This window comes from Equus asinus, chromosome 10, assembly GCF_041296235.1.
Source record: "Equus asinus isolate D_3611 breed Donkey chromosome 10, EquAss-T2T_v2, whole genome shotgun sequence".
Lineage (NCBI taxonomy): Eukaryota > Metazoa > Chordata > Mammalia > Perissodactyla > Equidae > Equus > Equus asinus.
In genome coordinates this window covers 30,251,521-30,263,797 of record NC_091799.1, presented here as the reverse complement: position 1 = coordinate 30,263,797, position 12,277 = coordinate 30,251,521, and the positions used below count along the sequence as shown (strand labels likewise).

The following is a 12,277-nucleotide window of genomic DNA, read 5'->3' as shown; positions in this document are numbered from 1 at the left end:
AAGGTACAACCTACCTTTCCCAGGTTGTTGTGTGGACTGAGTGAGATGAGCGCCATAAAGCAACCAGCACTAGAGCCTGGGTCCCAGTGGATTGTCGTGGCTGATGACTCATGTGCTGATGGTCGGCAGGGGGGCGGGCATTGTTGCACTAAGACAACCAGGAGGGTCTGGACATGGGAGAGCCTTTGTACTGTGGGCGGTTAGGAATTGGGGCTAGATCTTGAGAAACTCATGCCTTATACCCATGTCCTCTAGAGCCCCGGAGAATGGATGGGGTTTGCTTTGTCTGGAGACTATGGGTTTGGAGCCTGGGAGCTGGCCCAGGAGAGCGAGAGAGCCTAGGGTGCGGCCTCAGCGTCCCTGGGCACAGCAGGCATCTGGGGAGCGAATGGAGAAAAACCAGCACCCGCACGTAGTCTTGGAAGATGGGTGTTGTGTCCCCATTTTACAGCTGGACAGACTGAGGCCCAGAGGCACAGGGAGATGCAGTAACTTGCTCCAGGCCACACTGAGAAGCCCTGGCCCAGCTGGCTCTTCTCTAGGACAGAGACGGGATGTCTCGGCACCCTGTGGGCTCTGCTTGGGAACAGCCGTGAGCTCAGGTGGTCAGAGATGGGAGGGCCCCGTGAGCCAGGGCCCTGGCCGCCCCCATCAGGCTACAGCCACTGAGCAGAGGCCCAGCGACTGCAGGTCGTGGCTCAGGGTCACCCCGTAGTTAGTGGCACACACAGGACCGGACACAGATCCCAGGCCTGTGAAACCTCTGCTTCTTGCTGCCAGGGGCTTTGCCAGACGGAGTCCTTCCTGCAAGGCTTGGCAGGCGGGCCCTCGCAGCTGGACACAAGGGTGGGCTTGTTCCGAGGGATGGGGTTCCCCTGGGTCTGGCTGTCAGAGGTTGGGACCCTTGGGGGATCCCAGGGCGGGGGCTGCTTGGCTGTTTCCATGGCTCTGTTCGCCGGAACCCGGGCCTCGTCGGCCGCCCCCAGGCGGTCCTGCACCCCCGCTCCCCTCCCCCTCGGGCCCGGGCCCTCTCAGAGGCCCTGTTGTTTGCAGCGTGGAGTGGAAAATCCCACCGCGGCTCCGTGAATCATCCCCGAATCACCCGCTCAGGCTTCGGGCCCTGGAAAGAAATGGCAGCATTTTTCCACTGCATGGGGACCAGGCAGGGTCTGGGAGCAGGGGACAGGGGGCAGGGGGCGCTGACACGGAGAGCGCCCAGTGGGGGAGGGTCAGGCCCCTGGCTGCAGCCTGGTGCTCCCACATTGGTGGACGCCCCGGGCTGACCTCACAGGCTGGGCCCTGGGTCCTGACTGGTGCTCGGAGTCTGCTCAGCAGATGTTGTGGGTGAGGTCAGTCTCCAGCCGGGATGCCCCCATTTCTGGGGCCAAAGAAATGCCAAGAGGGAGTGTCCATCCTCCCTTGAGGCAGCCCTGCCAAGCCCTTCACCCCTCTGGGCCTGGGCCTTCGTCCCTGTGAGTTGGGCATGAGCTCACCTTTCCTCGTTCGCCGATCACCCAGAGGAGGAAAGCATTCAGGAAATGCCATTGTTGGAAAGGTTCCGGGATGTTCATTTCACAGATGCCCGCACAAGGGAAGGGACTTACCCAAGCTTGCACACTTAGTCAGAACACACCTGGCCAGGATGGTCTGTGTGGGAGCTGCCCGGGATAAGCGAATGAGTCAAATGCTCCTGGGTTGAATCCACGCTCTGCCTGTTGGCTGTGTGGCCTTGGGCAAATCACTTTGCCTCTCTGAGCCTCTCTTCGGCTTCTCATCTGTTGCAAGGGCTGGATGACGATAACGATGCCCACAGTGGTGCTTACCCTTAGCCCCTGCATTTCCGTTTAATTCCGGGTCACCTGGACGAATAGGGCCAACGAGGGCCTTCTAGGAAGGGAGATCTTGGCTCTCCCCAAAACACAGATGCTGAAGAACGTGGCTTACAATTTTGAGTTGGGGAGGTGCCAGCAGCTTACTGATCAGAAACAGCTAACTTCTGGGCATTAACTGTGTGCCAGGCACCAGGATTAGTGCCTTCTACAGGTTATCTGTCAGCTAGATGCTGTTATATCCTCATTTCACAGTCAAAGAAGGAAGCCTGGAGACCGGAAGTAGCTTGCCTGGGGGTGCGCAGGGGGAACCCAGGCCCCCAGGCTTACACTGGACTCTGTGGCTCCCGGGGAGACTAGAAACCGTCTCCTGAGCCCCCAGGCTCTGGATGGAGGCAAGACTGCTGCCAACTTGGCCAGAGGTCCCCGGAGGCTCAGAGGTGGCCGGGGCCGGCCCAAAGTCACACAGCAGCCCCCCTCCCTCCACCCAGGCTCTTTGCAGTGACCCGGGGCCTCCGGCCCCCTATCTGCCCATCTGCATCTTTCTCCGGAGTTGTCTTCACGGCTGAGCAGGCACGGGGTGTGCACAGGCCAGAACTGTGGACCGAGGCGCCCAGCGTGAGATCTGGATTAATTACCAGCCAAGCCGGACTGGGTTTTCAACACCGATTTTAACTCTGGGCAGGAAACCTGGAATCTCGTTGATGGTTATTTGAAACAAATGAATTCCCCAGGCCTCACACATCCTCGAAATCCTGGCTGCCTTCGAAGGCTCCGTGTTGGGCTCGTCCCGTCAGGCACACTCTCTTCATCCTCCTTGACTCCTTTGGGGGGGATGGGATGGGACTGAAGCCACCGCAAAGCCGGGCAGCACAGACTCGGGCTGACGGGCCCACGCAGTCTCCAGCTGTTTAGGGGCAAACCCGGGATCTGAACAAAGGTCAGCCCACGATTTAGCAGGCCTGCCCGGCTGCCTCCTTTCCTGCGTGAGGAGAAGAGCGGGAGGTCAGACGGTGCTTCTTGGAGACTGTGCTGTAGGTTTAGGCCTCTCTCTTGTGGGAAATGGGGAGCCATTGACTGTCGTTGAGCAGGAGGGTGCCCTGGGCGCACGGAGCTATGTGGAAGCGGACTGGAGAGGGGAGAGGGTGGAGGTGGGGTGGAGGACAGATGAGGTGGCTGTTGCGGGTTCTTGGGGAGTGATGAAGGCTGGACCAGGCTGTGGCTGCTGGAATAGATGGAATGTTTGAGTGACGGTCGCATCCCAGGCAGTGTGTTGGGCATTTACCTTCTCTCATTGCCTCCTCACAATTTTCCTGGGAGGAGGCTGTTATTGCCCCATTTTATGGGCATGGGCTGGTTGAGGAACTCACCCAAAGCACGCTTGTAAGTGGCAGCCCTGGCATTTGAACCCAGGCCCGTCAGATGCAAAAGCCTGTGGCTATGCCCCGTCTGTCGCACTGCCTCCCCGTGGTGCAAAGATGCTCCATGCGGCCTTGGACAAGTGCCTTCCCCGCTCTGGCTCTGCCGAGAACTTGACTGAGCCCTGAGGTCTCCTGCTATTGCATTTTATCAATTTTTTGGTGGAGCCCTGGGGAGAGATGACTCATATTCCGTTAGTTCCTTTGAGGAGAATGTGCTAGGAGAGGAGACCGGCTTCTAAGCAGACAATTCCCCAAACGATAGGGTGGCCTTTAAAGTAGAGGGAAAGACAGGACTTGGCTCAACCTGGGGGAGGGATCAGAGAAGGCTTCCTGGAGGAGGTGACACTCTGAGTAAATTCACCGGGTAATCGAAGATGAGAGCTTCAAAGACTGAGAAACAGCAGCTGCAAAGCCCTGAGAGCCCCAAAGAGCGGGGGTTCCTCAGGTACGGACCTCTGAAGACCCCTCTTCTGGGTTTCTGTGCCCAGAGCTCTAGACAGGTTTGTTGAATGACTGCTTGAAGCCATTCTTTATTGCCACTTGGCACTAACGCTGTCTTCTTATTTTCTCTTCAGGGTCCCCCTGGGCTGCCTGGGCTCCCTGGACCCCCCGGGGCACGGGGGCCACGGGTAAGTGATCACACGGAACTTTGATTGGCTCTCGGGCCTGCGTCCTGCTGCCCCTGAAGTCCCAGCTTTGCTGTGTGTCCTCAAGCTGTTCCCTGCCCCTCTCTGGCACCGATGTTCCCCTTTGTCCCTTGGAGTGGACTTAGGGCTCTTAGGGGCGCTGTGTGGACAGACACGGCACGGGATGGCGATGACCTCTTGCAGGGTCTCTGTTGTCCACTGTAGGCATCGCCCTTGGCAGCCTCCTTGGCAGTGGAGAAGGGGTTTCTGAAGACCACCTCCGCTGAGCTGATGGCCTTTGGTGTTTCTCCAGGAGAGAAGCTGACCTGGGAGGACGTGACCCTTGCATCCATCTTCCCCTCCCTGCAGGGCCATCCTGGGGGCGGGGATGCTGACATAGGCGCTGGCTGGGCTGTGCCGGCTTGGGGATGAGCTCTCTGTGCTGAGAGCTTCACCCGGGCGCTGGAGGAGTGCTTGGCAGAGCTGCGGTGGCTGATAGGAGCCAGCCCGAGCCTGGGAGGGAAAAGCAGCTCGTGTGTGTCATGCCTGGCGCGTCGCTTACGCTGCTTTATTTGCTCCCCCTCTCCAGAGCGCCCACGGGCGAGGATGATCACTGTCATTTCAGAGATGAGGGAGCGGAGCATCTAGGAAATAGCAGAGCCGGGGCTGGGACCCAGGCTCTTCACCATATGCTGGGACCCTTGGGGGGTCCTCTTGGAGGGGAGTCTGACCCTTCCCAAGAGGGCTGGGACCCACGGCGCCTGGCATCTGTGCCCAGGCTGAATCAGCCTTTCCCACGCTGGGTGCCTGGCGAGGCCCTGGCAGAGAGAGCTGCCTGGGGCATATTTTTAGCTCGGAGCCCAGCGGATGGTTCTGGTTATGCAATTACTTGAGCCCTAGTTCCCTGCAGACCTGGCCCTGTGCTGCCTGGGCCCAGGGCTCTGGAATCTGCTGTCTGAAGCGGCATTTCCTCCTGGCTTCAGAGGCTCCGTGGAGCACATGCCCAGAGCTGGGGACCACCGAGGTGTCACGGACCCTGCCGGCCCCGGGAGCTTGCAGCCTGGGACCAGGATGAGGCCCTTTGACCTGGCGTTCCGGGCTCAAGCGTTCTGCCCGGGGCCCCCAGACCCCTCCCGAGGCCTCCGGCCTCCGCACTTGAGCTCCGGCGGTCCTCTCGACCCAGCGTGCCCTCCTTTGCTAACTCTCCCTCCATCCCTGGCTCAGATCAAGTGCCGCCTCCTTTTCTGAGGACCACCCCCTCCTCGGAGCTCCAGTTGACTGTCCCTCTGGATGGCACAGGTCACTTTCTAAAAGCTCCCTTTGACCTCTGAACTCTGTTGGCTGAGCTGCCTCTGAGGGATCTCATCTTGTCTTCCCAGCCAGCCTGAGAAATTGGTTCCAATATTATCCCCATTTCACAGGTGGGGAAACTGAGGCTCAGAAAGGTTCAGTGACTTTGGATAAGGTCAGACAGAGTCATTGCAAGAGCCAGGATTGAACCAGACAGTCTGACTCCGGAGCCTATGATCTTAAACCACCTATTATGCTGATTTTTCCATCTGCTGACCTGAGCCCCTCTGGGCAGAGACGGACTCTGTTTCCGTCTCTTTCTTACACGATGCCTAGCAGAGTGCCCCACAAATGGTTGCGGACAAGTTCTAGTCCGAGAGCCAAGAACATTTCCACCAAGAAGCTGTGTGATCTTAGGCAAGTCCCTTCCCCTCTCTGGGCCTCAGTTTCTGCATCTATAAAACGTGGGATCGTGGTAAGGCATTCGCAAGGTCCCTCCCAGCTCTGAAATTCCACGAGTGAGGGAATGACTCTCCTGACATCCTTCTCAGGCTCTCTGTGTGCCCCCACCCCTGTCATATTGTTTCTAGACTGGAAATTCCATAGATCATAAAATTCCAAAGATAATAGCATGCTAGGATTAAACTGTCCCAGCTCCCTTCTGCACAGATGGCGGCTCTGGAGCACAGAGAGGGGCAGGGCCTTACCTGAGGTCACCCACAGCTCTGTGGCATGCCCCATCCCACCACCACATACTCCCCCGGCCCAGGGAGGGATGGTGGGGAATCCCTGGGCCCTCCCCCACCCTGCTTTCTGGGCTGCAGCATTTATAGAATTGGTCTGCTTGGCTCCCAGTCAACTATGTGCTTCGTTTCTCTGCAAGGCTGTGGCTGGAGCGGGGTGGGAGGTGGGGGCAGGGCAGCGGGGAGCCCCCACCCTCACAGGCTGCAGATGGGTGGTAGAGTGCTCCAGCCCCCCATCTTTGGGGCAGCACCAATGGCGAGAGGGGCTTGCTCTTGACCTCGCCTGGCACAGCCCACGCCTGGTTCTGGGGTGCTGGAGGGGAGGGGCCCCTCCTCCAACACCCCCCCGTCCCCCCAACCTTGGCCCAATTCAGGCTGAGCTGTGAGGTTCGTCCCCGGGAGGCTGGGTTGGGGTGAAGATCTGGGGTCTTCCAGTTTCCCTGAGACCACCGAGTCCCAGCCACTCATAGGACAGATGGGGAGACTGAGGCTGGGTGGGAAGGCTCAGAACTGGGGCCACGTTCGCATCTGGGTTACTTCCATGTGCCAGGAGGTGGTGTGTGCTGGAACATCGGGAGGGGCCCAGAGGGGTGATTATTTAGAGGGAGGGTCACCTGGGACCCTGTTATGAATCCCCCAGGCTGAGTGAACTGCTGGATGCTGCTCCGTCTCCACACGGTCGGAGAAGGGGCGGGTCTGGGTTCAGGCATCGAGGAAGGGGGAGGTGCCTGGGTCGGAATGTGACAGGCTGCAGCTGGGAAGTTGGCCTTGGAGAAGGAGGAAGGAAGCGAGTTCATACACAGTTAGCCAGATGAGTCAAGAGGGGCCGGGGATGAGGGCAGTGTGTCTGGAAGCTGAGGTGGTGGGGGGCACCCGTTGAGGTGGCTCTCCCCACCCCCAATACCCCAGATGATTCTGTCTGGACAAAGACCCTTAGGATGCACCCGAGACTGAGGGCTCCGTTTATGTTACTAGCTGCAAGATGCTGGTCCAGGCCCCTTGCTGGAGAAAGTGGACATAACAGGCCCCAGCTGTGGTAAAGGGGATTTGGATATGGCCTGGAAAAATCCAGGGCCATAAATAAGCCCTGGACTTGAAGCCAGCAGGCTGGGGTCCTGACCCCCGCTTGGCCACCACTCTGCTGCGTGACCTTGGCCAAGACTCTCTGACTCTCTGGGCCTGGTCTTCCCAGCTGCTTCGTGGTCCCTGGAGGACCCTGCAAGCTTGGAGCTTGTCAGCATCTAAGAGAGAGCTCTGACCACGTGTCGTGGCCAGAAGAGGGATGTGCCTTTTTTGAGAAGGGGCCAAGTGCCCCCTCCACTGAACTCTCAACTCCAAAGGCTCAGACAACAGCCCCGTCGGAGTCGAAAGAGTGGAGAGGCTCCGTTAAGCAGGAGGAGTCCTGGAAGGCTCCTTGGAGGAGGTAGCATTTTAGCCAGGCCTTGAAGGATGGCTTGGGTTTCTGCTGAAGGGGATGGATGGGAAAGGCACGCCAGATGATGGGAACAGCGTGGCAGAGGGGATGAGGGAAGAAAGTTCCAGGCGTGGTCCGGGGCAGCCAAGAGCTCAGAGTGCTGTGAGCCCAAGGAAGCCAGCCTGGGAAGGGCTGACGGGGGCCGGCGGAGAGAGTGCAGACGGGCTTGGGGAGCTTGTGCTCTGGAATCACACGTCTGAGCTTAAGTGTTCTCTGTGCCCCTTAGTGGCTGGGTGACCTAAGAAAATGATAAACCTCTCTGAGTACCGGCTTCCTTGTCTTCAAAATAGGAATCATGGTAGCGCCTCCCTCCTGGGTTAATAGGCTAGAATGAGGTGATTCATGAAAGGTGCTCAGCAGGGGGCCCGGCGTTCAGGGAGTCCTCCCACAAAGCAGGCCACAGTTGCCTTACTGCTAGGACTTGGCTGGGAACGAGGGGAGGCCCGGCGGACAGAAGGAACGTGCCAGACGCCGCGGTGGGAAGTGGAGTGACTCCTGTTTTCCCCTCACCTCCTTTTCTCTTTTCCCTTTCAGGGTCCTCCTGGGCCTTATGGAAACCCAGGCCTCCCTGGGCCCCCGGGAGCCAAAGTGAGTACTTGCTGTGGGGTCTGGAGATAGGGCCGTGAGTGGGTGCTGGGGTTAAGGCCACATTTGGGGCGCTTCCTGGGGGCTCCTGGTGGGAGGGCCTCGGGGTTGTGGTGGGGGATCCACATCCTGGCCACAGGCAGTCTGTGAGCGCCTCCCAAGTCGCAGGCCCCGGGCCAGACGAGAGACCCAGTGAGGAGTTGGGAGTTTAGCTTCTGATTGGGAGGGACTCGGGGAGAAGGGCAGCTGGAACCGAGAGCCCTCGAAGGCAGTAAAGAAAGGTCATTTACTGCTAAGGGGAAGGGCCTTGAAGGTCTGATGAGGGAGGTAAGTTTTCCTGGGTCGTAAGACGCACCATGGGGAGAAATGTCAGGTTTTGAGATGGGGCGAGACTTGCAAAGATCCTGTTTGAGAAAGAGCACTGGATGCCGTGTGGAGGATGGACTTGGCGTGGGGACCCGAGCAGAGGCGGGGAGACGGGGGAGGGGTGGTGACACGGGAGAGAGGAGGCCAGCCTGGCAGCTTAGGGGTGTGGGAGGAGGGGAAGTGGGTGCGTCCACAATGTGGAGGTGACATGGAGAGGCCTCAGTGATGGACAAGAGGAGACAGACGGTGACTCTCTGGTGTTAGCCTAGGTGACCGAACCCAGGAACCTGGGAGGAGGAATAAGATGACGTTGCCTTTGGGAACCTGTAGCCCAGCCAGGTGGAGATGCTTCGTGGACAGACCTTCTGAAACTCGGGAGAGCTCTGAGCTGGGGGTGGAGCCTTAGGGGGTGGCCAGCCCAGAGATGCCACTCGCCTTGGGGAACCTGCTTGGAATGCTGCAGTTAACTTTCAGATGAGACCGGGGTGACCGGTGCTCTGATGAACGCGGGGAACACTAGCCCTGGAGCTCCTCGGTGCATTCCTGGAACAGCTCCTCTGGCGCACCAGCTTGTCTGGGAGTTTGGGACAAAAGTCGTACGCAGGCAGCCTTGGATATAGGACGATCTGGCACAGACTGCTGGCGCAGGGCCCTTGCACAGAGCTGCAGGAGCACCAGCCTCAGCACCTGTAGATGTGTGACTCTCCGGCCAGGGCTGGGCTGGGCTCCTTCCCCGGAAGGCAGCACAGAGGCCTCAGGGGGCCAGCAGCTGCCTGGAGCTGCTCTGGGTTTTCTCGGGTCAAATGTCGATGATGGTGCCCACCGTGTGTTGGATCGTGACTCCGCACTAGGCGCTATGCGTGCACTTTATGTAGCTTGTCTCATTTGACCCCTGCAAAGACCTAAAGAGATAGATGTGGATACTGTACCCATTTCCAGATAGGGAAACTGAGGCTCAGGCAGATTAAGAGATGCTCTAGGAGACGACAGTGAGACCTGCCCCCACAAGTCAGGCAGAGAGAGGGGAGCTCTTTCGGGGATTTCTGACTCGCAGAGGCCTTGGGTCTCCCAGGCCGTGGGGCACGTCAAAATCCCGAGGACCAGCAGCAGTTCGGAAGTGGCGGGTCTGTTCAGGAACGTGCCTCTCTTGGCCTGCTCTGGGACTGTCCGGTCTTTCCTGTTCTCTTTTGCTCCCAGACTGACCCCTGTTTCTGTGGCAGCCGGTTCCTCCCGTTCCTGCTGGCCCGCCGCTGTGGGGCCTCTGCCCCAGGCCCGTGGCAGCCCCAGCCTGACCTGCAGCCCTCTCCCATCCTGCCAACAGATACGTAGAGGCAGGAGGAGGGCCCACCAGCTGCTTCTCCTGCCATTTGGAGGAGCAGCTCTAGGTGCGACGAGTGAGGCTCGTAGCTAGCAAGTGGGTCCTCCTGGACTGGGGACTTATGGCTTCAGGGCCTCCTGGACAGGACTCCAGCTTGCTTCTGTATATAACAGATAAGGGGGTGGATTCCAGAAAATACACTGGAGCGGGGGTCTGCTTCTCCCCTTAGCACTTGCATGAAATGTCAAGGGAGAAAGTCGTGCTCTCTGCCTGGACGCTTGGCTGGGAGCCTAAGGGGTGAGCAGAGGTGGACGCAGGACGGGCCATGTGGGTGGCAGGCCGGGGTCTGCCAGGCGTGGGCCCTGGGCTGCCCTTGACCTGTGGCAGGGCCAGGACAGGGTTAAAGAAGGGCTCTCCCAGGATGGAATTCCTGACTTAGCCGAGATAGGAAGAGAATGTTGTGTGTCTGCAGGAATGGCTGAGATTCTAGGGCGAGGGTCCTCACAGTTTATCAGATCCCCTTTGGGCCTGGGAGGTGACCTGGTGGGACTGTGGGGCTGGCCTGCTCTGGGATTCTCTGGCTCCTCCTCTCTCACATGGTGTCGACTTCCAGAGCCACCTCTGGGGCCACCCATCCATTCATCTCCCGTCAGTCCACAAAGCTTTATGGAGCATCTACTATGCGCTGTTGATGGAGAAGTCAGCCAAACGGGCAGGACCTGCCGTGAGTCTGGATGGGTCACTGTGCAGTCACTCCTTCAGCTCATTTACTGAGCCCTTGGGAGCCTATGGCCTGTGGGATAAAGATCCCGCTGCCAGACTGAAGGATGGGAGAGACCAGTGGGTGGAAGAAGCTCCAGAAACAGAGACAGCAAAGACGAGGGACTTCATCCCTCTTGAGGTCGCAGAGGAGTGATACCCAAAGGGCCCAGGTGACTTGCCCGGCTCACTCGCAGTGACCAGCCATGGCAGGGCTTTATTTTGGATCCTTGGGTTTGTCTCCCGGAAGACACTTGTCAGGGCTCCGTAGCTGGTACAGGCTGGAGCCAGACTTCAACCCCGCTGCCTCCTCCAGAGCCCAGGTCTTCCCATGTACTGGTGACTCATACATCCCACGCTCAGATCCATCAAGAGGGTGTCCCCCTCCCATGGGGAGTCAAGATCAAGGACTTTGAGAAGCCAGAACCCTCGGGAGGCTGGCATTAGCTGACCTTGGTGGCCCAGGATGGAGTCATCGGGTTGATTCCTGTATCCAGTGACTCATGGTTCTTGCTGCGGGAAAGCACCGCGGTTAAGAGCAGAGCCTCTGCAGCCAGAGGGCCAGAGTTCACATCCCGGCCCTGTCACCTCCTAGTTCTGTGACTGTGGGCACATTACTTGGACTTCCTGTGCCTCCGTTTCCTCATCTGGAAAATGGGGAATGAGAGTAGCTGTCCCCTTGGGTTGTCATGAGGAGTCACGGAGTCACTTAGAGCAGTGCTGGCCTGAGGCAAGTGCCAGGGATGGGTCAGCTATGAGCACGTGCAAGACGCCGGGCCAGCAACCCGGCACAGACACGATGTCCCCATACTTTTGAACACAAGCCAATTACACCCATAAACGTAGAATTACACCATGATAAGGGCTCCCTGTGAGAGGCACTGGATGCTGGGAAACCCCATGAAATGGGAATTCCCAGAGGGTGGGAAGGCTGAACTGAGAGCTGAGGTGCAGTGGACCAGGCAGAGGGGCAGGAGGAGGCTAGGGGGCGTGGGAGGCCTGGCAGGTGGTGGTAAGACTTTTGGACTTTATGCAAAGAGTGGCAGAAAGACATGAAAAGGTTCTCAGCAGACGTGACATGATCAGAAGAGGTTTGCGAAGGCCACTTAGGCTGCTGGAGAGGCAGAGCCTGTCGGTACCCAGCAGGGTGAAGGGGGCCCATCGGGGAGGCCTGGAGCTGCCCTGGTGAGGATGCTGAGGCTGGACCGTGGTGAAGTCGGGCAGGATGCAGGGCTGCGGTGCAGGTGAGGAGCTCTGGGCCAGAGGCAGGTGGGGCTCCAGCTGTGCGGAAAAGCAGCGCTGCCTTGCCAGCGAGGAGGCCCCTGGCCCTACTCCCCTTGGCAGCCGGCCGTCCCGTCCCTGATCTGGCCTGCTTGTTTGAGGTGCATTACCCGGGATTGCTATGGGCCCTTGGGCACCAGGGAGGCCACGCAGGCGAGAAGGGGCATGCTCGGTGACCCAGGGGACTGCTGGCAAAGCTGGTGGGAGCGGAGATGGAGACAGCCTCAGCCTCAGCCTACCTTTCCCCCTCCTCTGATGACTGAGGTAGGGCATGTTCATTAGGGAAAATGGGGAAGAGTCTAGAAAGCATCAAGAAGAATGCATGCATCCTGCAGGGGCCCTGCCAGTGATAAACACTGAGCGCACTTTGAGCAGCCTGGGGACCCGGGACCAGCCAAGAGCTTTACGCACTCTGCAGGAAAGATCTTGTTACCTTCGTTTTACAGATGAGAAAAATGAGGTCCAAAGTGGCTAAGTAACTTGCCCAGGGTGACATTTCTAATAAGTGGCAAAGACAAGATTCGAACCCTCTGCCCGACTCCTATTCGTACTTTTAGCCACAAGGCTGTTCAGCTCCACAGCTCT

The 12,277-nt window shown here is 58.8% G+C and overlaps 1 protein-coding gene across 6 annotated transcripts in view; it reads left to right on the top strand.

Annotated features, from left to right (window-relative positions):
* COL27A1 (collagen type XXVII alpha 1 chain) overlaps nucleotides 1-12,277 on the top strand; it is a 144,088-nt gene that overhangs the window by 16,976 nt on the left and 114,835 nt on the right. For all 6 annotated transcript variants that reach the window (XM_070518882.1, XM_070518886.1, XM_070518884.1 and 3 more), the window contains exons 4-5: nucleotides 3,826-3,879; nucleotides 7,918-7,971. In XM_070518882.1, the coding sequence (XP_070374983.1) occupies nucleotides 3,826-3,879; nucleotides 7,918-7,971 (108 nt within the window). The remainder of the gene's footprint in view (nucleotides 1-3,825; nucleotides 3,880-7,917; nucleotides 7,972-12,277) is intronic.